This window comes from Lynx rufus, unplaced genomic scaffold (genome assembly GCF_022079265.1).
Source record: "Lynx rufus isolate CCGP_SWC_20201006 ecotype Redwood Valley unplaced genomic scaffold, mLynRuf1.p SCAF_8, whole genome shotgun sequence".
Taxonomy (NCBI): Eukaryota; Metazoa; Chordata; class Mammalia; order Carnivora; family Felidae; genus Lynx; species Lynx rufus.
The window spans coordinates 63,987,519-64,014,163 of record NW_025814896.1 but is presented as its reverse complement, the minus strand read 5'-3'; the positions used below and the strand labels follow the sequence as shown (position 1 = coordinate 64,014,163).

Genomic DNA, 26,645 nt, shown 5'->3' with positions numbered 1-26,645 from the left:
AGACACAGAATCGGAAACAGGCTCCAGGCTCTGAGCCATCAGCCCAGAGCCTGACGTGGGGCCCGAACTCACGGACCGTGAGATTGTGACCTGGCTGAAGTCGGACGCTTAACCGACTGCGCCACCCAGGCGGCCCCCCCAGGGACTTCTTAATTACCAGACCCACTTTTAAGGCCTTGAGCTCTGGCATATTACCCTGTGTCCCATTTTGCCCTTCATGAGACCCTTTGCTTTGCATGAGTCTTTCATGATTCTCTTCTCTTTAGGATTTTTCTCACCTGCTTTGTTGCTTCCTTTTTCTTCACTTCATCTCTTAAATGCTGATGTGTTGGGTTTATCAGTCCCTACCTGCCTATCTGATCATGGTGTTTTTTTTCTCTTCCTGGATATAGACACCTCCAGTGGTTAAACTACTTGTGCCTCAAACCCATCAAATCTCAAGCTGGACTCATCTTTCCTCTCAAATCTGTTCCTTGTGTATTCCCTGTTTTAGTGAATGTTGCCATTTCTATCTGCTTCCTAGAGATTTTTCATTCTTATTTCATTGACATCTTTCCTTGAAGGTAAGGACTTTGTTTTATTCTTTTTGCCTCCTCTAGTGGCTGACTTCATGGCTCATAGTAGTATGGGTGTAAGATATTTGTTGGGTACATCAGTGAAAATCTTAGACATGGAGGAAGGAATATCATGACACGCAGAGAAGTTTGAAGGGATATTTAATCCATGCATATAGTGTGGCAAAGCTCCACACGTTCACCCCAGTCTTGATTTCCTAGAATGTCCTGGGAAGGACAAATGAGTATCATTGAGTAAAATTATTAGAATTTATTAATTTGTTTTCAAAATTCAAGCACCAAAAAGTATATACTTTTATATTCTTTAGTCTTGCTTTTCATTTCCCATTTCAGCACTTTTTTTCATTTTTTTAGACAATTGTTTTCTTAAAAACCAGCTCTTAGCTTATCTTTTTGGGGAATTTGAGGGGCAAACACTGTTGCTTTCCCACAGACTCTCTTTTTCTCACACTTCTGGATCAGAAACTGCTTATATTTTCTTGTGAGACTTTTTTAGACCTCTGTGCTTCAGAGGAAAGATAAGCTTTGAATCAAATCAATTTGGAAGTGTATCTAGATTGATGATTGGCTTAAAGATGAAGAGCACATATTGCCCTGTGACAGAATGATGTGACTTCTCAAGTTGGAAGGAAAGAAAACTTTCCCTTATTTATTTCTTAATAAGACAAGAATCTTAACAAATATTAAGAGTCTGGGTCCTTTTGGCATTATGATTCAACCTCTGTGTATATAAATTTATCCATTACAGAGGGCTACGATAGGCACATGTACAACTCATATATGCTGTTCATAAAAGAGGAATGTAATACTGGGGCATCTGGGTGGCTCAGTCGGTTAAGCATCCAACTCTTGATTTCAGCTCAGGTCACGATCTCAAGGTTCATGAGTTTGAGCCCCGTTTGGGGCTATTGCGCCAATAGTGCAGAGCCTGCTTGGAATTCTCTCTCTCCCTCTGTCTCTGCTCCTCTCCCACTTGTGTACTCTCAAAGATAAACATTAAAAAAGAAATATAATACTGTAGTATTTCAGATAGAAGAACAGTCACATTTGTTTATGTTAGGGGCTCACTTGAGTTTAAGAGGACATTTGGTAATGAGCAGCCAGAGTGTTCCAGAGGAAGAGAAGAGGAGGAGACTTGTGGGGTTGATACTGCGAAGGCTGGTTGATTTCTTGTAGCTATTAAGGTTGATTAGAAGTTGGTCATTTGGGGGGCGCCTGGGTGGCTCAATTGGTTAAGCTTCCAACTTCAGCTCAGATCGTGATCTCGCACTCCGTGAGTTCGAGCCCCGCGTCGGGGCCTGTGCTGACAGCCCGGAGCCTGGCGCCTGCTTCAGATTCTGTGTCTCCCTCTCTCTCCGCCCCTCCCCCACTCATGCTCTGTCTCTCTCACTCTCAAAAATGAGTAAATGTTAAAAAAAAAAAAAAAAGTTGGTCATTTGATGGTTGAAAGCCATTGGAGAGCTTTGAGAGGTGTAAGTCTTGACAAAGTTAACACAGACTATAGGAGAGATAGAGGCTAGGGATGGATAGACCAGTAGGAACAACATTGATACCACAGATTTGGGCTAATAGGACCTTAGCTAGGTGGTGCAGAACTGCAGACCAAAAAACAAACACTTCCTTTTCTTCTTGAGAGATTGAGAACAGGAAGTTGGTCAGCACCTTGGCAGAATTACGCAGAATAGATTTGGAGATGAGGATAAATAGTAGTACCTTCAGATTAGATCTTTACTGTTTTCAAGCTTTGTATGAATACATCACACATGCATTTCATCTCTTGTGGGTTCATATTACAAATTAGGAAAGAAGCTTAGAAGAACAAAGTAATTTATCTGAAATCTCCAGTTGGGATTTACTACAGACACTGTGATGCCCAGTTTTGAAGTGTTTTGAATGTGTTGTGCTTTAGGTGTTTAGGTTATTTATATACGTAAGTAATATGGATTACCTGTGGGCATACCATTTTAAAAAGGTGATATGATACATTATAAATTTAGGAATTAAAGACTATCCTAAGTGAGTAAGCATATGATATGATCTTAGAATGTAAACTCTGCAAGGGATCTTTAGAGTAATCTTGTCCATCCAGATTCTCCCTTCATAGATTCTAGAGAGTATCCTGTTCCATATTACATCATAGGTCCCAGCTGGGGTAATTGACTATTCATCCCTTCCTGTCATAGCTGAGACAAAGGAGACGTACCTTTGGACCGGGAGAGCCTAAGGTGGAGGGGACGTCTGGATAGGTAGAAAGGAATTGGTGTTTCCAGCTGGGAGACTTCTTCTTTCTTTTAATATTTATTTATTTTTGAGAGAGAGAGAGAGAGAGAGAGAGAGAGAGAGAGAGAGCAAGCACACAAGTGTGCAGGTGAAGGAGAGGCAGAGAGAGGGGGAGACTGAAAATCCGAAGTAGGTTCTGAGCTGTCAGCACAGAGCCCGATGAAGGGCTTGAACCCACAAACCATGAGACCATGACCTGAGCCAAACTTGGACACTTAACCAACTGAGCCACCCAGGTGGCCCAAGCCAGGAGACGTTTAAGTGTAGAAGAGTTCAAGTGGCTTTTTTAGTCTAAAATTTTGTGACTTACCATAAAGCATAGAACTGTGTTTGGGATACAGCTTAACTGGGCAAGACTTTTCGGAGAATTGAGGTTTTGCAAAATAGTTGAGTGAGAAAGTTCATTGAAGTAGCTTTACAAAACATTTTTTTTTAATGTTTATTTTTGAGAGAGAGAGACAGAGCATGAACAGGGGAGGGGCAGAGAGAGAGGGAGACACAGAATCTGAAGCGGGCTCTAGGCTCTGAGCTGTCAGCACAGAGCCCGATGTGGGGCTCAAACCCACAAACCACAAGATCATGACCTGAGCTGAAGTCAGATGCTTAACCGACTGAGCCACCCAGGCATCTCTGCTAATACATCTTTAAAAGAAGAAAATGCTCTAGGAAATGCGTAGTTAATATTTATTATGCTTACTCTGCCGGGTCTTTTATGTACACTGTCTCAGTGTTGCTCAAACTTCGGGCATTTGTGTACTGCCTTCAGATTTTTTTGTGAAATCTGAGTATAACTGCAACCATTAATTATATTTAATATTTTTCTTTACATTGGTTTTAGGTTTAAAGTGATCTTTTTATAACTTAATTTCATCTTAAGCAAAAATGTTAGTAAAATAAAGAGCTTGATGTGATAGTTATTTTTAAATATTAATTAAAATAGATAAAAGTACTGAAATGGAAATTTTTTGCCTAAATGCTATCTAAAATCATCCTGCCTAGCAGAAGGGTGATATTTTGGGAAACACTGTATTATCTCCATTAATCTTTTGTGATGTCCTTGTGAGGTAAATACTCCCAGAATTTACAGGCTGAGAGAAAGTTGGAGTAACTTGGCCAAGTCACACATCTTATAAATGGCAGTGCCTGAATTCAGGCTGGACTGTAGGACTCAGACTCATGCTCTTAAGCTCAGAGCTCCTGTGTTTCCACCATGCCGTGGAGCCTTCTGTTTTTGTCTCTAAGATGGGCCTTATCCAGTGTTTGTGAAAATGATACGGAATAGGGTAGGATGTATACGGAGGATTAAGGAAGCCTCTCTAAGGCACTTTTACATGAAATTCTCTTCGTTATTTATAAGGGAGTTAGAATTAACAAATTGTATTGGTGAGACTTGTTGCTTGGAATTTGTAGTTAAATCAGCTGGAGGCCGGGATGCCTGGGTGGTTCAGTCTGTTAAGCATCCAACTTCGGCTCAGGTCACGATCTCATGGTTCATGAGTTCAGGCCCCACCCCGGGCTCTGTGCTGACAGCTCAGAGGCTGGAGCCTGCTTCGGATTCTGTGTCTCCCTCTCTCTGTCTCTGCTTCTCCCCCGCTTGTGCTCTCTCTCTCTCTCTCTCTCTCAGAAATGAAGAAACATTAAAAAAAAAATCAGCTGGGGGCCTTGGTACCGGGTATTTCTTTTCCATCTCCATCACCCACTGTGTGTAGCTTCCCTTGGCCTTTTACCTCAACTACTGCAGTGGTTTCCTAAATGGTATCTCTGTCTTAATACTTTTTATTTCAAAAAAAATTTTTTTAATGTTTATTTTTGAGCAAGAAAGACACAGAGTGTGAGTGGAGGAGAGGCAGAAAGAGAGGGAGACACAATCCAAAGCAGGCTCCAGGCTCTGAGCTGTCAGCACAGAGCCCGACGTGGGGCTCGAACCCACAAGCTGAGATCATGACCTGAGCCGAAGTCAGATGCTTAACTGACTGGGCCATTCAGGTGGCCCTCTCTGTCTTAATTCTTGGTGCCCTCTAATTTGTTCTTCACCCAGCAGTTAGACTAATCTTTTCAAAACAGAAATAAGCCATAACCCCTGCTTATAAACCTTCAATACGTTTCTGATACAGTTCTGTACCTGGCATAAAATCTGTACCAAGAATAAAATCCAGACTCTTTATCTTCATAATCCTTCATGATCTAGCACAGTCTCCCTCTCCAACCTCATCCCATCTGTTGCTCACTTACTTGGCCTGCTGACTGTTCTAGCTTGCTTGGAATACTTATCCCCTCTTTTCTATGGCTGCTTCTTTTCATCCTCAGCTAAGAAATTAAAGTTACATTTACCTTGAGCATTTTTTAAAAGATTTTATTTTTTAGTAATCTCTACACCCTGTGTGGGCTCAAACTCATGACCTCGGGATCAAGAGTCACATGCTCTTCCAACTGAGCCAGCCAGGCATCCCCATTTTTCTTGAACATTTTATTCATAATAGAACACTGCTGTTACTCTTTCATTGAAGTCTCTTATTTCCTTCTAGAGCTTAACAGCCGTTTTTAAATTTTTTTGAAGTTTAATTGATTATCAGATTTACTTACTAGATAAGTAGAAGGGCTGATCCTAGCATGGTGCCTTGGACATAGAAGGTGCTCAGTAAATATTTTTTGTATTAATAAATCAAAGAACTTAGGTTTGTTGTATAAAAGTAAAGAACAACTAAAGGATATTAAAGAGGGAATGACATGAAGATGGTTTGGGGGATGGTTGATCTGGCAGTTGTATTAATAAAAGCTGAAGCCTAAGAAAGTAAGGAGTTTGTTGCAAAAAACCCATGTATTCTGGGGGCATCTGGGTGCCTCAGTCGGTGGAGCCAACTCTTGATTTCACCTCCGGTCACGATTCCAGGGTTGTGGAACCCAGGTAGTGGTGGTATAGTCAGTAGCAGTAGAGAAATTTGAAAGGAGCACCATCCACTTTTAAAAGGAGGCATTGTGTATTTTTTTCTTGTGTGGACTACTATAGAAATTATACTCCTTGACCCTCAAAGATAGGGTTTATTTAAGTCACAATACAGCTTATGGTTTAGGGTACCAATCTGAATTGTGAAGTGAACAACTAATATTTTTAAAAAACATTTCTCTGGGGGTGCCTGGGTGGCTTAGTGGGTTAAGTGACTCTTGATATTGACTCAGGTCATGATATGGTGGCTGTGGCAACCAGCCCCAAGTCAGGCTCCATACTGAGTTCCACATTGAGTGTGGAGCCTGCTTGGGATTCTCTCTTACCCTCTCTCTGCCTCTCCCCGCACGTGTGCTCATTCTTTCTCTTTCTAAATAAATAAATAAGGGGCGCCTGGGTGGCGCAGTCGGTTGAGTGTCCGACTTCAGCCAGGTCATGATCTTGCGGTCCGTGAGTTCGAGCCCCGCGTCAGGCTCTGGGCTGATGGCTCAGAGCCTGGAGCCTGTTTCCGATTCTGTGTCTCCCTTTCTCTCTGCCCCTCCCCCGTTCATGCTCTGTCTCTCTCTGTCCCAAAAATAAATAAATGTTGAAAAAAAAGTTAAAAAAATAAAAATAGATAAATAAACATTTAAAAACTTTCTCTGTTGGAGCGTGTGGTTGGCTCAGTCAGTAGAGCATGTGACTCTTGATCTCAGGGTCATGAGTTCAAGCCACACATGGGGCATGGAGCCTACCAAAAAAAAAGGCATTATCTTTTTGAATTTTTAACATGTTAAAACTTAAGTGGAATCAGTAATATATAAGATGTATAAAAAGAATTATAACTGTGTGCAGTGGTGGCTCAACATCTGAAAATCAATCCATGTAGTCAGCCGTATCAACAGGCTAAAGAAAACTCGAGTGGAATAATTAAAATAGGGGATTGGTAAGAACATGAGATAAGTTTGAGATTCCCACTGCTACCACTTTCCATTGTGAACCCCCTTTGCAGCCGCATTCATTTTCTTGATGCCTTTCTGCCATGTTGAACTCCTTTCAGAAGATGACTACCCAAGTACAAATCCTGGACCTGTCATCCTGTCATTAACTAGCTTTTACTGTGACTCTGGGCAAGTTGCTTCAGTTTTATCTGTAAAATGAGGATTATAGTAATAATTTTTTGTTATTTAGCATGCATCATTAAATGCATAATATACATTAACTACTGGTTATACCTATTCTATTGCATATCTATATCTTTTTTTTAAACTCTAGTAGCTCCAAAGTGCTAGAAGCTGGATTGACTTATAATAGCAAAATGATGACAGTAACAGGGAAGATGATGTTTTGAGAATGTGTGTTTGGTTTACATTTGAAGTTTAAAAAGAATGAGTAACACTTCAATAAAAAGTTTATTTGAAAAAATAAACACCAAGACTACCCAAAACATACAAAGATCTCTTAAAACTCAACAACAAGAAAATTAAAAAAGAAAAAGAAAAACGTAATAACCCAATTGGAAATGAACAGAAGATTTGGAAAGTTCACAAAGGAAGACATATAGGAGGCAAGTAAGCATATGAAAAGATGTTCACCATCATATGTCATTAGGGAATTGCAGATTCAAACCACAATTAGATACCATACTTTTTAAAATGACTAAAATCCAAAACATCTTCGGGATCAAATGTTGGTGAGGAGTGGGGCAATAGGGAGCTCTCATATTTATTGCTGGTGGGAATGCAAAGTGGTACAGCCATTTTGGAAGGCAGTTTGTCAGTTTCTTGCAAAGCTGAATAAACATAAGCTTACCCTATAATCCAGCAGTCGCACTCCTAGATATTTACCTAAGTGAATTGAAAATTTACATCCACATTAAAGTCTGCACACAAATGTTTATTGATGCTTTATTCATATTTGCCCAGGTTGGAATCAGCCAGTATGTCTGTTCTTCATTAGGTGAACAGATAAACAAATTATGGTAAATTTGTAAAATGGAGTATTATTCAGCACTAAAAAGAAATGTGTTAATCAAGCCACAAAAAGACATGGAAGAACCTTAAATGTATTTTGGTAGGTGAAAGAAGCCAGTCTGAAAAAGGCTCCGTACTGTGTGATTCCAACTGTAAGACATTTTGGAAAAGGCTAAACTATAGAGAAGGACAAAGGTAGTTAACAGTGGTTCAGGAGGAGGGGGGGAAGGGATGAATAGGTGGAGCATAGGGCATTTTCAGGGCAGTGAAACTCTTATGTGTGGTACTGTAGTGCTTATCATAGATTTGTCAGAACCCATAGGTTTTTCACAGAGTGAACCCTATTGTAAACTATAGGCTTTAGTTAATGTATCATGATTGGTTCATCATTTGTAACACATGTACCACACTAATGCAAGATGTAAATAGGGGAAACTGGGTGAAGGGGAAGAGGATATACAGGAACTCTGTACTCTGCACACTTTTTCTGTAAACCTAAAAATGCCTTGAAAAAGTAAAATATTAGAAAAAAGTAAAGTATTAGAAAAAAGTACAGGCTTAAAGAGGGGAATCTCACGGAAGCCTGCTTATAATAATAGGTCCTTGTACCTTTTTGAAATATGGACACTCAACTTAAAGTCATTATTTTTTTGTACTAAAGAGTTGAAATAAAAACCACCAGTTAAAAAAAAAATGATAAAAACAATGCCACATTTTACCAGAGGAAATTCGTGGGTAATCTGAATGTTAGTGGTGAGTGCCAGAGTCTCTGGAGGGAACCTAAGATGTTTAACTCAAAAACTCAAAAGAGCCATTTATGACTTGTTGATGAGATGATGAAATTTTCACTTATGTGGTTACATCAGTTTTGGTCATCAGATTGGAGGCAGTGCGTTCCAGCTTGTGCAAGCTTGATGGGTAGGTGCCTGTACTACATAGACTCTCCTTCACCCGGAGTTGTTCTTTACTTTCTATCACAACATACCTGTTGTTCCAGGCATGAAATTCTTGTTACTGAGGAATTTAAAAATAAATTTTGGGCCAAATAATAAATGTAGGGGCGCCTGGGTGGCTCAGTGGGTTGAGGGTCCGACTTCGGCTCAGCTCACGATCTCGCGGTCTGTGAGTTTGAGCCCCGCGTCAGGCTCTTGTGCTGACAGCTTGGAGCCTGGAGTCTGCTTTGGATTCTGTGTCTCCCTCTCTCTATCCCTTCCCCGCTCATGCTCTGTCTCTCTCTGTCTCATAAATAAATAAACATTAAAAAATAAATAAATATGGGGCGCCTGGGTGGCTCAGTCACTAAGCGTCCAACTTCGGCTCAGGTCATGATCTCACAGTCCATGAGTTCGAGCCCCGCATCAGGCTCTGTGCTAACAGCTCAGAGCCTGGAGCCTGCTTCCGATTCTGTGTCTCCCTCTCTCTCTGCCCCTCCCCTGTTCATGCTCTGTCTCTCTCTGTCTCAAAAATAAATAAAAACATTAAAATTTTTTTTAAATAAATGTAGAAAGCACTACCATGTAGGGAAGCACTGGAGACTTCCTTTTGAAGAGTGAAGAATCTTTTGGTTAAATGTGTAACCCTTCCCTCACCCCAGTTCATTCTATGGTGGGTCCATAGTTCAGCTTATCTAACGAAAGTTGAGTGAATATACTGGGGCACCCGGGTGGTGCAGTTAAGCGTCCAATTCTTGATCTCAGCTCAGGTCATGATCTCCGGGTTCATGACTTCAAGCCCCACGTCAGGCTCTGCACTGATGGTGCGGAGCCTGCTTGGACTTCTGTTTCTTCTCTCTGTTCCTTCCCTGCTTGTACGTGTGTGCACACGCTCTCTCTCTCTCTCTCTCTCTCAAAATAAACTTAAAAAAAAAAAATGAAATTGAGTATACTTGTGTGAAGGAGAGTTGGCTGCATTAAAGATTTATTTGTGGAAAAATTAGCTTTAAAATGTTCAGAATAGTGTACTTTATCTTCTCTCTGAATTTTGTGTTTGTTTGATCTTACGTCTTAAAACTGCATTTTAGCAAAGGTTTTATTTTTGTGCTTTTTCACAGTTTATAAGATTTGGGTTGTATAAGAAAATCTTGACAAATGTACTTCACTACAATTTTGAAATTCCCGTATTAATTAGCTTTGGTTGTTTTGAACAGTATTATTTATTGCATATTCACCTGAACTTGACATGTTCTGGGTGATTTAAAATAATGCTGTTTTGTGTTTGCCTAACAAGGGCATAGTTTAGTAACAGCTGATCCAGTAGATAGGCAAATGGCCAGAGAAAACCTTTGAAAATAATGAATAAATAAGTAGGAGCGTATCTTCTATGGTTCATAGGTAATTAGCATTTAATTAATTCAGTCATTTAACAAATGAGCCATTTACACATTAATCAATTAGCCATCTACAGTGTGCTTGCTGATCATTAGGTTTGTAAAGGTAAGAAAACATTGTCTTATTTAATTAGTATCCTGATTTTTTCCACTGTTTTCCAATTTGTTTACATAGGTAGAATCATTGATGGCCAGAGTGCTTGTGATTTGTCCCAGATCACAGTAATAGAATTTCTAGTCTAGTATCTGTTACTGCCTCTGTATTTTACATAACCTTGTGGTGAAACTTTTGGCATAGATTTCTTTAATGTAGTATCATATACTTAATCATTCAATTTGTGACTGGTTTTCCAGGTAGAGAACATAGGGTAGCTTTATTTTTAAACTTACTACTATGTAAATGTTTATTGGCAATTGGGGTAAAAATGTGCACATGCAAGAAAAATGGGATTATCATGAAGGTGTCCCTGGATTAATAAGTATTTTTTTATATCACACTTTGTTAATATGTACTTTGTATATATTATTTAGTTATACTTACTAGCTGCTATTGGAAACTCTAAGATATTTTGGAATAAATGTAAATCTTTGTGCATTAGAAATTTTGTGTTAGGGGCGCCTGGGTGGCTCAGTCAGTTAAGCGTCCGACTTCAGCCCGGGTCACGATCTCGCGGTCTGTGAGTTCGAGCCCCGCGTCGGGCTCTGGGCTGATGGGTCAGAGCCTGGAGCCTGCTTCAGATTCTGTGTCTCCCTCTCTCTCTGCCCCTCCCCCGTTCATGCTCTGTCTCTCTCTGTCTCAAAAATAAATAAATGTTAAGAAAAAAAAATTTTTTTAAATAAAAAAAAAAAGAAATTTTGTGTTAAAAAGTGGTGTTTGAATGCAGAGAAAGTTTAAATTCAATTCAAAGTTTCGTGATAGGGTATTTCTCACACATAAGGATTATTTTTAAGTCTGTTATTTGTAAATCAGGTATAGCCTATATTTCTGCAGTATGGAATACCTCTGATTTCATGTTTTAGAGCATTTGGCTTATGTGTTAGTTCTCCTATTACTAAAATATTGAATGCTTTAAAGGTTTTTTGTTGGGGCACCTGGGTGGCTCAGTCGGTTGAGTGGCCGACTTCGGCTCAGGTCATGATCTCACGGTCCGCGAGTTCGAGCCCCGCGTCGGGCTCTGTGCTGACAGCTCAGAGCCTGGAGCCTGTTTCAGATTCTGTGTCTCCCTCTCTCTGACCCTCCCCCCATTCGTGCTCTGTCTCTCTCTGTCTCAAAAATAAATAAACGTTAAAAAAAATTAAAACAAAAGGTTTTTGTTCTTTATAAACCTACATGTATTAATCTGACCTTATCTAATTTATAAACTTTTTTTTTAATTTTTGAAAATTAATGCTGTTTATTTATTTTTTGAGAGACAGAGCACAAGCGGGGGAGGGGCAGAGAGTGAGGGATACACAGAATCCGAAGCAGGCTCCAGGCTCTGAGCTGACAGCACAGAGCCGAAGGCAGGGCTCGAACCCACAAACCGTGAGATCATGACCTGAGCCACAGTTGGACACTTAACTGACTGAGTCACCCAGGAGCCCCTGAAAATTAATGATGTTTAATACCAGAAATCTAGTTTTATTTTCAATGATTGAAGTTGTTAAAATAACTAGAAAGGTACTATATAATTAGTATTTTGACAGATGGAAAGCAGCTATGAATTGAGAGCCGAAACAGTCACTATAAAATGTTTGAAATTTATTTAGACAGATTGAAAATTCTTTGGTCCTGAATGATTCTTTAAAAAATTGCGTAATTTAAACTTGGTTATTGGTCTTCTTTTAAATTCATAATGAGATTACACCTAGAAAACATTTGAAAGCAGTTATCAGAATTTTAAGTACATTTAGATCTCTGTAAAGGTGAGAAGAACTTTGTAGCATAAACTGCTTCATTTTCCTTCATTAAGCTGGTTTTACTTAAGGAAAATAAAACACACACACACACACACACACACACACACACACACGCTTAAGCCACATCATATTATTGTCTTACTTTGAAATGATTCCATGTGGAAAGTTATCAAGACACATTCAGGAGATTTACTTTGCATACAATTTGTGTGTGCTTGTGATTTTATTTAGAGTAAAAGGCAGAACTTTTCTTTCTTACCATCTTACACTTCTCTGAGCATTTCTGGTTTTGTATCAGAATTTAGGTATTTGGTAACCAATAAACTTTGTATAAATTTTGCTCAATAAAAGAATTTATATGGATAATAAGTGAATTTAGTTAATTACCAATTGTGTTTCATTTTATAGAGGGCTGCTGAGCCAAGCCAGGCTATATGCCATTGCTGTTGAGAAAAAGAATTATCTTCAAGAGGAGCCCTCCTCTCATAGAAAGAATGCCAGTCAATTTGACTGGGCTCTAATGAGACTGGATAATTCTGTCCGAAGAACTGGCCGCATCCCAAAGACTCTTCTACAAAAAGTCTTTGATAACACCTGTCACTCAGGTATTTCAAATTTTTTGTATATTTTCTTGTTTCAGGGCAAGATCACTGCAAAACATGTTATTTGATACTTTTAATTTTGTTTGTTATTTCTGTTGATCATGATTTTATGTTATGATTGTGATCTTTTGATCTTTCCAACTCATCAGGGCAAAGTTTTGCATGAAACATTTTTGTATTAGATACTTATTCCAAAATCAGCAAATAAAAATTGTCTTTTTGCTTTCCACTTTTTTATAAAAAAAGTCACTCAGTGGTAAATCGTTTGGAAGCTGTTTCTTATCTTGCCTTGTATGGTGTCAACTTTCCCTAAGATGCTTACATATGATAGATTCCCAGAAGGACCAATAATCATTATTTCCCTTTCATTTTCACTTAGCTATTATAATCCATTTGAATCACTTACTTTGATAATCTGGTGGAAGGTTGTAGGCCCTCTTACCACCTCCCACCCCCCACAAGCCGAGCATGCAAACATGCACATAATTTTGCATGTAGTTACAGAATATTCACCAGCTTCCTAAAGCCCATCTGTGGATTTCATTCACATTAAGAAGCTATGGAATCTAATGATGATGGATATCAAAGAAGTGTCAGTTATAATTGTGTGTATTTAAAAGCTATTGTATCATTTTCTCTTTTTGATTTATTCAGAGTTGAACGACTATTACCATAGTTAATTTTAGAATATTTTTATCACCTCAAAAAGAAATCTCCAAACCTGTAGCCATTATCCCCCAACCCCTCATCCCTTCCAGCCTTAGACGACTAGTAGTGTACTTTTTGGCCTTGCAGGTTTCTTATTTTGGATACTTTATTTAAGTGGAATCATACAGTGAGTGGTTTGTTTTTTGTTTTTGTTTGGTTTTAAAGTCATCTTTCAGAGACATGTAGATAAAGGCCATGGATAAAGGGGAGAAGGAAGTTTATATTATTTTGTAATTGATTGTAAACTTGGTGTTCATGGGTTTTAATTGTACTGCTCTGTACTATTTTCATAAGATACTGAGAAGCTTAGCCTTTGAATTGTAGTAAGTAGTGCTTATAAATTAAGTTCTGTGTATTTTTATATGGTATAGAGCCTTGCAGATTACATGGATTCATAACCTTAGCTTTTTAAAAGCAGGCTAATTTTAAAAACATAATTTTTAGTAACATTGTAAATGTTACTTGTGGATTTGGGTAGGGTTTTTCTAGTTTGTGGGTATTCTTAACATCTCAGTGAGGCAGGAGAGTTTTGACTATTTACGGATTTCAGTTTAAGTTTTGATATTTACCTGTATGATATTGCTGTTGTGTTAAATGATATCTGTTACCTTTTTTCACAGGGAGCCCAGGTGGTAATCAAGCCTTGCTTCTCCTGCGCAGCTGTGGTTCTCTCTTGCCTGAACTACAGTTATCAGAGAGAACCGAATTTGCTCATAGGATATGGGACAAACTTCAGAAATTGGGTATGATTGTTTAAAAATATGTGTATATGTAAAAAGTGTAGATATTTTTTCTTTTGGTAAATAAGAATTTATTTACATAAATGCTATAATTCAATTTTATGGAAGAGCTACTTGGTAATATTTATCTGGTGAGTTATAGCGACATCTAGAGGCATTGAGAATAAAATAATTGTCAACTATACTCAAATGAAAAAATAAAGTAATTTTTATAACAATTATTACTTTTATGGTAAGTTAAAAAGAAAAAGGACAGGATAAAAAGGCAGTTGTATTGTCAAAGTTGGGAGCGCACATACCATTTGACCAAGCAGTTCCATTTGTTAGAATTTAGATAACAGGGGTACCTGGTGGCTCAGCAGGTTAAGCATCTGACTTCAGCTCAAATCATGATCTTGTAGTTCATGAGTTCGAGCCCCGCATCAGGCTCTGTGCTGACAGCTCAGAGTTTGGAGTCTGCTTCGAATTCTGTGTATCCCTCTCTCTGACCCTCCCCTCCCTCTCCTCCATTCTCCAAAATAAATTAACATTAAAAAATTAAAAAAAAAAAATTTAGATCACAGATATATTCAAATGTGCAAAGGGATATCCTTTATTGTGGCTTGTTTGTAATAGTTAGGAATTGGAACCAACTCTAATGTCTCTCACTGGGGATCAGATAAATTATGGGGTGTCCATGAAATGGGATACTGTGCAACTGTTAAAAAAGGAGTTCTTCTATACTAACGTGGGGTATTCTCCAAAATAGAAGGAAAAATTAAGGTGCAGAATGGTGTATATAGTATGCTACTATTTTGAAGAAAAATATTTATATCTGTATATGCATATAACATTAAAATAGTTCTTGAAGGATAATAAATACCAGATACAGTTTTACTGTGTACCTTTTTATGCTTTGAAAATTTTGAACCGTGAACATAGTATCTATTCAGAAAATAACATAGTTTAAAAGACCATTAGATAAAATCCAATGTTCATTCTTGATTTTTAAAAACCTTAACAAAGAATAGAAGGATACTTCTTTAACATGTTAAATTTAAAGCCAACAACTAATATCATGCAGTGAAATAAGTTGTGAAACAATATGAGAAATTACGGTTCTTTAGATGATATACTTGTTTACCTGTAAAATCCCAGAAAATCAACTTACAGTAAAGTAGTAGGAAATATTAAATGTTCAGGAATCTATAACTTTTCCTAGTTAGAAAATAAAATGGGGAGAAGGTTCTAAGTTTAGTCACAAATATATAAAATATCTATGAATATCCTTCAAGAAACATGTAGTACCTATATGGAAGAAAACTATACAATAAACAGAGCCTCACCTCAGTTTTGAATTCATCTAGAACTAATTTTGATGACAAGTTCATTTGTTTAAAGTTTTGAGAATAGATGAATAATAGATTTCAGAATGGAAAATAGTCTTCTAAGTATAAAAGCAGCAGGAAAGTGAAAATAAAGAATTGACTTCAAAAAAACTAGAAATTTCTGTATGTCAGTAAGTCATGTGATTTAAAAATACATGTTGAACTGGGAGAAATTTTTGTGAAAAAGGATATACGTTCTTTCTTTCAGCCTTAGAGCCGCTTTTTAGCCAACCATTATTAGAGTTCAACTTGATGATTTTTTAGAAGTTTTCAGACGCCGTATGGTAACCTTGATGCACAGTCACATTGCAGATGTTGAATTGTACATGGTTCCCCTTAAGGCCTTATATAAAGTGTTACAATGGTTAACAGATTGGGCACTCAGGGCAGACCACCTACATTCAAATCTGTGGTCACTTACTAGCCATGTGGCCTTGGACAAGTGGAAGAGTCAGTTTTTCTCATGCATAAGATGGGGATAAGAGTACGTCTCAAAGCGTTGTGAAGACTAACAGAGCCTCTAGATGCAGAGCACTTAGCACAGTTTCTGAAACATAGCACAGTATGTACAAGTCTAGTAAGATAAAAGTAAATATTAATAGAATAAGTGCTGTGTGGTCTAGAATCTCAAACTGACTGACCAGAGGCCTGTGTTGCTACAGGCAGTTTAGATATAAAATTTAATTCATGCAAATTTAGTAAAACATTAGCATTAGATTGATACGATGACCAAGATGTCATCAGTGGGTTGAGGAAGGCTGAATGGTTACCTTGATTGATGTGGCCTTAGGCAAGATAGGACATGGAAGAAAACAGAGAGCTTTGGAATAGGGGTAATTAACAATAGCAGACTAGAAACTGTAACTGGAAATGGAGCCTTCAAACAAACACTGAGTAGCCTGGTGAGTAAATAACCAGGTCTGCTAGTACAGTCCTCCCTGTATAGAACAAATGCAGTCACAGTCCGTCTTGGTGTGTCTGTTCTGTTGGCAAGGACTACTTTCTATCAAAAATGTTTGTCACTTTAAATACAGAGATATTGTCAACATTTTCTAACAGGAAGGGATATTATGCTTCATAAGTAAGAAAATCTTTGTCACTTTACATCTTAACATCTGAATAAGCAGTTACTTGTGACTGTATAGTAATTCAGTTAATTACTGTCTTAAATGCTTAACTTGCTCTGTTCTGACAAGATTTCTGTATAGTTGGGCCTAAGTATGGGGTGAAATGCTGAAGTGACCATTTTACCCCTTTTGTTTGTTAAATTTAAGTATGCATATTTTAGTTGTGATAAAGAATATGATTTTAGGTCCTTTTCTAAAAATTTGATTTAAATTTTATTTGTAGGTACTGTGTATGATGTAAGTCATTATAATGCTTTACTTAAAGTCTATCTTCAAAATGAATATAAATTTTCACCAACTGACTTCTTGGCAAAAATGGAGGAAGCAAACATTCAACCAAATCGAGTAGGTAGCTGCTATCGTAAATGTTTATTGGTTATATCACTTTTTTTTCAATCCCAGGAAAAAAATAGTATTTAAAAAAATATTAACTAGCCTGTTTCATTGACAGGTGACATACCAGAGGTTGATCGCAGCTTATTGTAATGTAGGAGATATTGAAGGTGCCAGGTATGGAGCTCTATAAATGTATGTTTAAGCAAACAAATTTGTTAAGTCCTGTAAACCTAGGATACGTTCATTTGTCTTTTTTTTTCTTTTAAGCTTCTTCTTAGGGAAATTATTTCAGAAGGATTTTAATCTAGCAAATTTGGTAATATGACTTAGATAAAATATAAAATTGTGTAAGAGGAGAAAGATAAATGAGTATTGCTATTTTAATTAAAATTTTGATTTACTGGAACAGAAGCTTAAAATTGCTAAGGTGTATAAAGTTGGCTTTAGTCCTTTTAAATTGATTATTTCCTAAAGGAAATGTTCTTAGCCATTTAAACTGTATTCAGTTATAAAACTTGCAATATTCTATCTTGCTGATTCATATAAAATCAGTTGTGACGTTTATTTCTCTGTAAAATTTACTACTACTTTTGGATGGCAGCTTTAGAAAATAAGGAATAAATTGAAATGTATAATTCATTTTTAATTGAATGGATTTTTATTAAACTTTATAGGCTTTTTAAAGGTTAATTAGTATAGAAGAAACAATCAAATTTTAAAAACTTACCTGCTATTTTTACCAAGGGTAGTTCAAGATCTATAATTTGATATAATTGATATAATTTGAGGGAGTGAGATTTTGTGTTTGTATGTTGTAAAAAGTGGTTCTGATGTATATTTCCAAAAAGTATTTTCATTTCTCTTTTATTGCAGCAAGATTCTTGGATTTATGAAAACTAAGGACCTGCCAATCACGGAGGCAGTTTTCAGTGCTCTTGTTACAGGGCATGCAAGAGCCGGGTAATGTTCAACTTAAGGTTCTGTTCTCGAGTGAGGTTTAAATTATAGGAAATTATTGTAGAAAATTCTTAAACCATGTTTATCTAACCCCTCAAAAATTTTGACATGTGAAGTAGAACATGCAATTTAAAAAAAAAAAAATTTTTTTTTTCAACGTTTATTTATTTTTTTTGGGACAGAGAGAGACAGAGCATGAACGGGGGAGGGGCAGAGAGAGAGGGAGATACAGAATCGGAAACAGGCTCCAAGCTCTGAGCCATCAGCCCAGAGCCCGACGCGGGGCTCGAACTCACGGACTGCGAGATCGTGACCTGGCTGAAGTCGGACGCTTAACCGACTGCACGACCCAGGCGCCCCGAACATGCAATTTTTTAAGAACTTATTCTTAAATTTATCTGTTTCATAAAACTTTTATTTGAAAATAATTCAATTTTAAAAATTGGGCCTGATCCAAACTAGTTGACTTTTTGTTTGTTTGTTTTTAAATTTTTTTTTATTTTTGACAGAGGGAGAGAGACAGAGCATGCATGGGGGAGGGGCAGAGAGAGAGGGAGACACAGAATCCAAAGCAGGCTCTAGGCTCCGAGCTGTCAGCACAGGCCCCAACGCGGGGCTCAAACTCACGAACTGTGAGATCATGACCTGAGCTGAAGTCGGACGCTCAACCGACTGAGCCACCCAGGCGCCCCTTGACTTTGTATTTTAACTGCCCTCTTGATGATCTTGGAAAACAGTTTTATTTTTGAAGAATAATTTATTAAATATTATTCTTCCCTAAAAAGGTAAATTTGAGTGATAGCACACTTGATGAAAGAGGGCACATTAATTTAAGGTCTATGTGATTATTATGCAGTTTGGTTTCTCTTTCGGAAAAGTTACCTGTAAAAATTTGGAACATTTATTATTTTTGTTGTTTCAGAAACCTATAGCTGGTTTCATGTGTATTTGCTCTTTTCTGATGTCCTTTGCTAAATGGTTTATAAGAGTTGTTAATTTTAATAAGTACAGGCTAATATATTTTAGAATGATGGTATTATATTTGCCAGTATTATAATAATCTGTTCTGTTTTCTTTGAATAACTTCCAGAGATATAGAGAATGCAGAAAATATTCTCACAGTGATGAGAGAGGCTGGAATTGAGCCTGGTCCAGACACATACTTAGCATTATTGAATGCATATGCTGAAAAGGGTGACATTGATCATGTTAACCAGGTATGTCTTATGTCATGTAAATAATACTTTAAAACTATTGCATATAAAAAAATCATTTGTGTGAGCTTGTGTTATGTTTTGCATGAAGCAGAAAAGTGTAGCTTATATCTGTTGTTAAAGGTATTTCTTGTAGACATTAGTATTGATGGAGAATTTTTAAAGTTTGGTACCTTGGTGTTGATCTTAGTTATTGATGAAATGTAATGTTTTCTGTTTTATAATATAAGCCCTAAACCTTTAGACGGTGTATGTTCCTAATTTTTTAAATTTTGGTATTTTAATTTATTTGGCTATAATTTAAAAATACTGGTTTCTAACTCGTTCTTCTCATTTCTGAAACTGTCTACAGACTCTGGAGAAGGTGAAGAAGTCTGATCTTTACCTTATGGACCGTGATTTATTGCAAATTATTTTTAGTTTCAGTAAAGCTGGGTATTCTCAATATGTCCCAGAAATTTTGGAAAAAATTACATATGAAAGAAGATATATTCCAGGTAGTTTTTAAAAATTTATTTTTATGATTTTTCTAAAAATCTGAATTACTATTCTTACATGATGGAAAGGGCATTCTCTAACGATAGAGGATTGTAGTACATGAACACAGGACTCTTAGAAGTCAGATTAATGAACTAAACAACTTGAGTTAATGAGCAGATGGGAATGTTTTGATTTGGAAGTGTTTCACTGTTATCTAGGGAGATATGTCCTTTTGGCTTTTGTAGTTCATAAGTTTGTCTTTCAGAGTGGCTGCAGTGTAAAAATATTATTCAATTCAGTAACAGAATATGTCTTCTTTTCTTTTCTTCCCAGATGCAATGAACCTCATTCTGCTTTTAGTCACTGAAAAATTGGAAGATACAGCATTCCAAATTTTATTAGCATGTCCTGTATCAAGGGAAGACAATCTGAATGACTTTGGCAGTTTCTTTTTACGACACTGTGTGACTATGAATACGGTATCCTGTCTGTTTTTACTTTATTGACAGTGTAATAGGCAGTGAAATAAGAGTCTATAAAGTAGAAGAACATACTGTGAGATGAGACCAATTACAAACATTATGAAAACTTTGTTTCTGTGTTATAAGTTTATCAGTTAGAAAGAGGACGAGAGGTTGAAATTTTTCATTCCAGGAGTGGTAGCATATCTGCAGAAGGTCAAATGGTAGGATATTTGCAGACCCGGCTGATGTGTGGTACCTTTTCCCCCTAGCCTGCAGAGAAGCTGAAAGATTACTGCAAGCAGTTAAAGGAATCCCAGATGCATACATCTCCTTTGCAGTTCACACTCCACTGCGCATTACAAGCCAATAAAAGTGGTATGATATTCTCATCATTAAAACTGACATAAATAAGTTTTGCTGAAGTAGCTTTGTAATATTTTATGATATCTCTTTCAGATTTGGCAAAAGCTCTAATGAAGGCTCTGAAGGAAGAAGGTTTTCCTGTCAGAACTCATTATTTCTGGCCATTGCTAGCTGGACATCAGAAGGAGAAAAATGTTCAAGGTTAGGTTTTGCCTTTTACAGATTCATAATGGTCCAGAGATCCAGTGTAAGTTTCTACACACATCTAGTTGGATTCTTTGGGAAGGCAAACTTCTCTCTGAGTAGTAGACCTTCTGAGAAAATAGAATTGATTGCAGTCAGAGTCAAGAATTGGGTAAGCATTTTTAAAAACATAGTGGATTTCTTTCGTCTTAATTTCATTCTGACTTCGTCTCTGATCTTGATATTCAGACTTATGAGTGTAGTTTTAAACAGTTTTTTATTTTTAAGTTTTTCAAAAAACTCCTTAGTTTTTGATTTTACATATACCGTTCAAAATTAATTTGTCTAGCCTTATTCAAGATAAAGTTATACATAATCAAGCCATTTTCTTTGTGGACCAGTCTCCTTAACTGAGCTGAGTTACATAATAGGAAAGGCAGGAAAACTTTTATTGCAAAATGAGTGCTCATGACCTGACAGCCTGCTGATTGAAGGACAGAAATGTTCAATCTCTCAGGTTCTTAAGTACGCTTACGCATTTAGCATACTTTTTCCTTGTACACATGGGATACCTATAGGATATGAATAAGAATTGAACAAATATTAAATTTTAGAGTACAGTATCTAATTCTTTGGTTTGCATTATTGGTAATTCAGAAAGAGTAGTCTCATAAAAAGATGCTTTTAACAGAAGTACTTCCCCCTTGGGGAAACAAAAAATGGTCTTTTTCATTTTATCTCGCAGTATAATGTGCTTTAGAATGAGATGCAGAGTTGTTAGTATGACACTGGGTGACAAACAAAATGCACAAACAACAAAAAAAGTGCTTTTAGCAGACTTTCATATTGCAATTTTATTTTAAATATATAGTCGTCTTCTGGTCTAAAGGAAATAGTGAAACAAGTATTCCCTAATTGTTTCTGGCTATAAAAGTCTCAAAATCCTTTTTAGAAAAATCTTCATGAAAACAGTATGCTAGTTGATTAACTCTTTGCACATCCTCCAGTTCTGAAAGCTCGCAAGAAGTAACCTTTAACACAGTATTTTTGAACCAGAGAAAATTTACATCATTCCATGAAAATCTTCGGGCATATTCATATTGTCCACCTCTACACAGATAGGAAAATACCCCTGGTGAAATGTTTGTTTGTTCATCAGGAAAATTTGCTTTCTTCAACCGTATCAGTGTGCCTACACTTGAATTGGTTACCACACTTTAACAACTTAGTAAGCATAGAAGAATTCAGGTGATTTCTTTTGATAGTTGTAGCTCAGACTAGTAGAAAAATGGGCTTTATCTTCAATCCATCCTCTCTTAGAAGCTTATAATTCAGATCACAAAGGTGCCTTGTTGAAAGACTGCTTTATATTAACGAAGTAACTGAGAGCAGCAGAGAGATTCCATGACTGACCTTGGGTTCCACACCTAGCTGTCAGTGCTGCTGGGCTTAGAACTGAGGATTTCTGTTCTATTTTAAACACTCTTTTTAAATATCATAACACCTCCGTATTAGACATTTGTAAGTGTTATGCTGTGTTTATTTTATAAAAATTCTTAGCTATTAACTAAAAGTTAGATGCCAGTTTTTACATTAGGACATTTAAAAAAGTGGTATAAGTTTTTTGATCAGTGATGGTTTTATCTGCAAAAACATTTAAAAAGCTGAGAAAGGTAACTTGAGGTACAAGATACTGTCAGTTGTGTTACAGTTTTTAAAAACTAGTTTCTCCCTTTGTGGGAGGTCCAGAAATATAGTAAAGTATGTGTTCTCCAGTTGTCCTTCATGTGACAACAAAATGGCTATACATACTTTGTATGGTTTCTTCAGGGTCAGGTAAGAAGGTCACATTTTTATCAGTGCAATGAACTTGTTCTTGTCCAGGAAAATGTCCTATATAAACTGGTAGAAAGAACAGAAGAAAATAACAGCTGTAGTGTTGGAAGATGTAGAGGAGCATTTCATAAGGAATAGATAAAACTCTTCATGAAATCAAAGAAAGGTATTTAGAGATCAGATCAAACTGAAGCAAGAGTTTTCCACGATACTACGATCATTCATACTATTATTGAATTCTAGAATATTTCTGGCTGCCAGTTCAGCCATCACCAACCCCTAAGGAAGATTCTCACAGTGATTTCCTTATAGCTCATCTTACTAGTATTTTTCTCTGTGGCACAAATGGAAAAGTCACCACTTAGAATTTTAGCAAGTTGGCCTGAATGAGAGGGAATAACCCAAAATGATTGAGGATTTATATCCCTGAGTATATTTAGAAAACCGAAAAGTTAAGAGTATAGAAGGGATAAGATCTGTAAGGAAGGGGCCATACAGAAGCTTGAATGCCAATTGAGTAAAGTTGGTTGAATAGAGAATACTTTTCAAGAAATAAGATATTGCCTCTGGTAGAGGGAGTGCCCTACATAAGAGTCAAAAATCATATGGAGTAAGTGGTCATAGTTTGTGGAAGTTGTTCAGATCAACCATTTATCTTTCCCAAAAGTATAAACTATTTTAATTCTACAAAGCTTTTTGAATGGAGGCTTTCCTCTGGATTCATAAACTTTGTCGTGACTATCTTTGAAAAAAATTTTTTTTTTTTTTTGAGAGAGAGAGAGAGAGAGCACGTGCACAAGTGGGGGAGGGACAGAGGGAAAGGGAGAGAGAATCTTAAGCAGGCTCCATGCCCAGCACGGAGCCCTGCTGAGGGCTCAGATCTCACAACTGTGAGATTGTGACCTGAGCCAAAATCAAGAGTTGGTGGCTCAACCGACTGAGCCATCAGGTGCTCCTTAAATATTTGTATTCGATTGCTTAGTCTTAGTTCAATTTTCTAAGTTCACAGAGGTTTGGAATCTATGTTTCCCTAGGTTAATATATGATTATTTTAATCTTTTTATTTAAAAGAAAAATACGAGGGGCACCTAGGTGGCTCAGTTGGTTAAGCATCTGACTTCGGCTCAGGTCATGATCTCATGGTTCAGTTCGTGGGTTCAAGCCCTGTGTTGGGCTCTGTGCTGGCAGCATGGAGACTGTTTGGGATTCTCACTCTCACCTCTCTCTCTGCCCCTCCCCAACTCGTGCTTTCTCTCTCTCTCTCAAAATAAATGAATAAACGTAGAAAAAAATTTTTAAAAAAAGATAAAAGTAAAAATAAGTAAAAGAGAAATATGAAGGCACCTGCTTGGGATTCTCTCTTTCCTCCTCCCCCCCTGCTGTCCCCTCTCTTTCAAAATACATAAATAAATATTTAAAAAATTAAAAAAATACATGAATTGTATTTTTTAGGAGGAGGTAAGTGGGTATGTGAGATCAATCATGTGTTTTTCTCCTTATTGATAAGTTTTTCTGTCCTCCCATCGGACTGTAATTATTGAAGTGAATATCTTTGTATCCTCCCTCAGAATGCCTAAGGGAGCGACTAAACTGATCAGGCAGGTATGGACCTGGGTTTTCTTTTAAAAAAAAAATTTTTTTTTTAATGTTTATTTATTTTTGAGACAGAGCATGAACGGGGGAGGGTCAGAGAGAGAGGGAGACACAGAATCTGAAACAGGCTCCAGGCTCTGAGCTGTCAGCACAGAGCCCGACACGGGGCTCGAACTCACGGACCGCGAGATCATGACCTGAGCCGAAGTCGGACGCTTAACCGACTGAGCCACCCAGGTGCCCCTGGACCTGGGTTTTCTTAAACCAACTTTAATTTCAGTTAGAAAAATACATGTTAAAAAATGCTGGCATCACACATCCTCTAAATGAGCAGAATACACTCCTCCCCCTAATGTACCTTTTGGAAGAACAATGAGTTAAGAGAATAAAATGTCTTTGGATCCTAGATATCAGAGTGAAGTGTTTTGTACAGAAATAAGAATCTTCTGTTTACATTCAATTTGTTGGTCTATTTTCAGACATCAGAAAATCAAATATATAGTTACATTATTCTGCATTTAATCTGTGTATCACTAAGAAAATTTAAAAAATTACTAGGGTATTTTAAGACAGCTAAAAAAATGAAATCATTATTGTTACTAGTAACATTTATTTAGTATTTTTAGGGTTTCACACATTTTTTCCTTTAATTTAAATGACCACCTTGAGAGCTAAGTGCAAAGTTTTATTATCATCATTCTTATAGACGAAGAACTGCTAAAAATCAGTTTTTGGTGACAGAGCAAGGACTTGATCCCACGTTCTTCTGATTCCAGGATAAAGTGTAGGTTTTTGCAGTTTTGTGGTGTTACGAGCACCTGCCAGCAATTAGGAAACTTTTTTGTTTTTAATGTTTATTTATTTATTTTGAGAGAGAGAGGGCATGCGACCTGGAGAGGGACAGAGAGAGAGGGAGAGAGAGAATCCCAAACAGGTTCTGTACTGTCAGCGCAGAGCCTGACATGAGGCTCAAACCCACAAACTGTGAGGTCATGACCTGAGCCAAAATTAAGAGTTGGATGCTCAACTGCCTGAGCTACCCACCTGCCCTAGGAGACTTGGTTTCTTATTCAAGATATGCCTTTGATCTTAGAGAAATCATTCAGTTTAACACTTTGGTTAAAATAAAGATTGACTTCTGAAGACATTTCCAGCTTTATTTACATAGAGAAGTACACCCCCCCGCCCCCAGTAGACTGAGTCGAAAGCCTTGTTAATACAGTTGGCCCCTGAAAATACAGGTAACAGGTTTGAACTGCATAGGTTCCCATAAACATGGATTTTTTATTTTTATTATTTATTTATTTATTAAAAAAATTTTTTTTTAAATGTTAATTCAGTTCGGAGAGACAGCAAGCAGGGGTGAGGCAGAGAGAGAGAGAGAGAGAGAGAGAGGGAGACACAGAATCCGGAGTAGGCTCCAGGCTCCGAGTTGTCAGCACAGAGCCTGACACAGGGCTCAAACTCACGAACTGTGAGATCATGACCTGAGCCGAAGTCAGATACCCAACTGACTGAGCCACCCAGGCGCCCCCGGATTTTTTAAATAAATACAGTATTGAAAATGTATTTTCTCTTCCTTAACGATTTTTTTTTCTTTTTTTGAGTTTATTTTTTAGTATTTTGAGAGAGAATGTGCATGTGAGCGGGGGAGGGGCAGAGAGAGAGAGGGAGAGCAGGAATCCCAAGGAGGCTCTGCATTGTCTGGACGCGGGGCTTGATCTCATGAACCGTGAGAGAACCGTGAGAACATGTCCTGAGCCAAAATCAAGAGTTGGATGCTTAACTGACTGAGCCCCTTCTTTTCTTTCTTTCTTTCTTTCTTTCTTTCTTTCTTTCTTTCTTTCTTTCTTTTGAGAGAGGGAGAGAGAGAACTTACACTTTCTGTATAACATTTTTTTCTCTAGGTTACTTTATTGTAAGAATACAGTATTTAATACATAGCACATACAAAATAATGTACTAATTGATTGTTTTTGATAAGGCTTCTGGTCATCATTAGGCTGTTAGTAGTTAAGTTTTTAGAGACTCAGAAGTTATGTGCGGATTTTCAATTGCACTGGAGCCAGCGCCCCTAACCCATGTTGTTCAGGAGTCAGCTGTTGATAAATTGATCAAAACTAAGTACTAGGATTCTTTCTGTTCAGTGTGTTCTCTTTTTCCTGTTCTCAGTCTTCCTCTAGGCCTAGACCACAAGAATTTCTTCCATGCCTGTGGGTAGTACTTACAGTTCTTGATACCGTTTCTATTTATTCACTAGGCCTAGACTCTATAAGTCAGAAAAATTTTCCATTCATTGAGTGCCTTGACACATATCAATTTGCTGAATCTAACAAGGATGGTAGTTAGGAAGGATTAAGCCAAGTGTTTTTTGATGAAGTGTCTAAAAGGCATGGTTCCTGGCATATTGTTATTTCTAATGTGTAAGCTAAGAAATTATGGCTCAGAGGGGCGCCTGGGTGGCTCAGTTAGTTAACCGTCCGACTTTGGCTCAGGTCATGATCTTGTGGTCCATGAGTTTGAGCCCCACATCGGGCTCTGTGCGGACAGCTCAGAGCCTGGAGCCTACTTCAGATTCTGTGTCTCCCTCTCTCTGCCCCTCCCCCACTCATGCTCTGTCTCTCTGTCAAAAATAAATAAACATTAAAAAATTAAAAAAAAAATTATGGCTCAGAGAGGGGAAGTTATTTGCTCAGATT

The 26,645-nt window shown here is 37.4% G+C and overlaps 1 protein-coding gene across 1 annotated transcript in view; it reads left to right on the top strand.

Moving 5' to 3' along the window:
• Positions 1–26,645, top strand: part of LRPPRC (leucine rich pentatricopeptide repeat containing) — a 110,667-nt gene that overhangs the window by 2,584 nt on the left and 81,438 nt on the right. The window contains exons 2-11 of the mRNA XM_047068807.1: positions 12,385–12,581; positions 13,907–14,029; positions 16,744–16,865; positions 16,972–17,030; positions 17,730–17,816; positions 18,904–19,030; positions 19,380–19,524; positions 19,841–19,986; positions 20,241–20,346; positions 20,428–20,535. Coding sequence (XP_046924763.1) covers positions 12,385–12,581; positions 13,907–14,029; positions 16,744–16,865; positions 16,972–17,030; positions 17,730–17,816; positions 18,904–19,030; positions 19,380–19,524; positions 19,841–19,986; positions 20,241–20,346; positions 20,428–20,535 — 1,220 coding nt within the window. The remainder of the gene's footprint in view (positions 1–12,384; positions 12,582–13,906; positions 14,030–16,743; positions 16,866–16,971; positions 17,031–17,729; positions 17,817–18,903; positions 19,031–19,379; positions 19,525–19,840; positions 19,987–20,240; positions 20,347–20,427; positions 20,536–26,645) is intronic.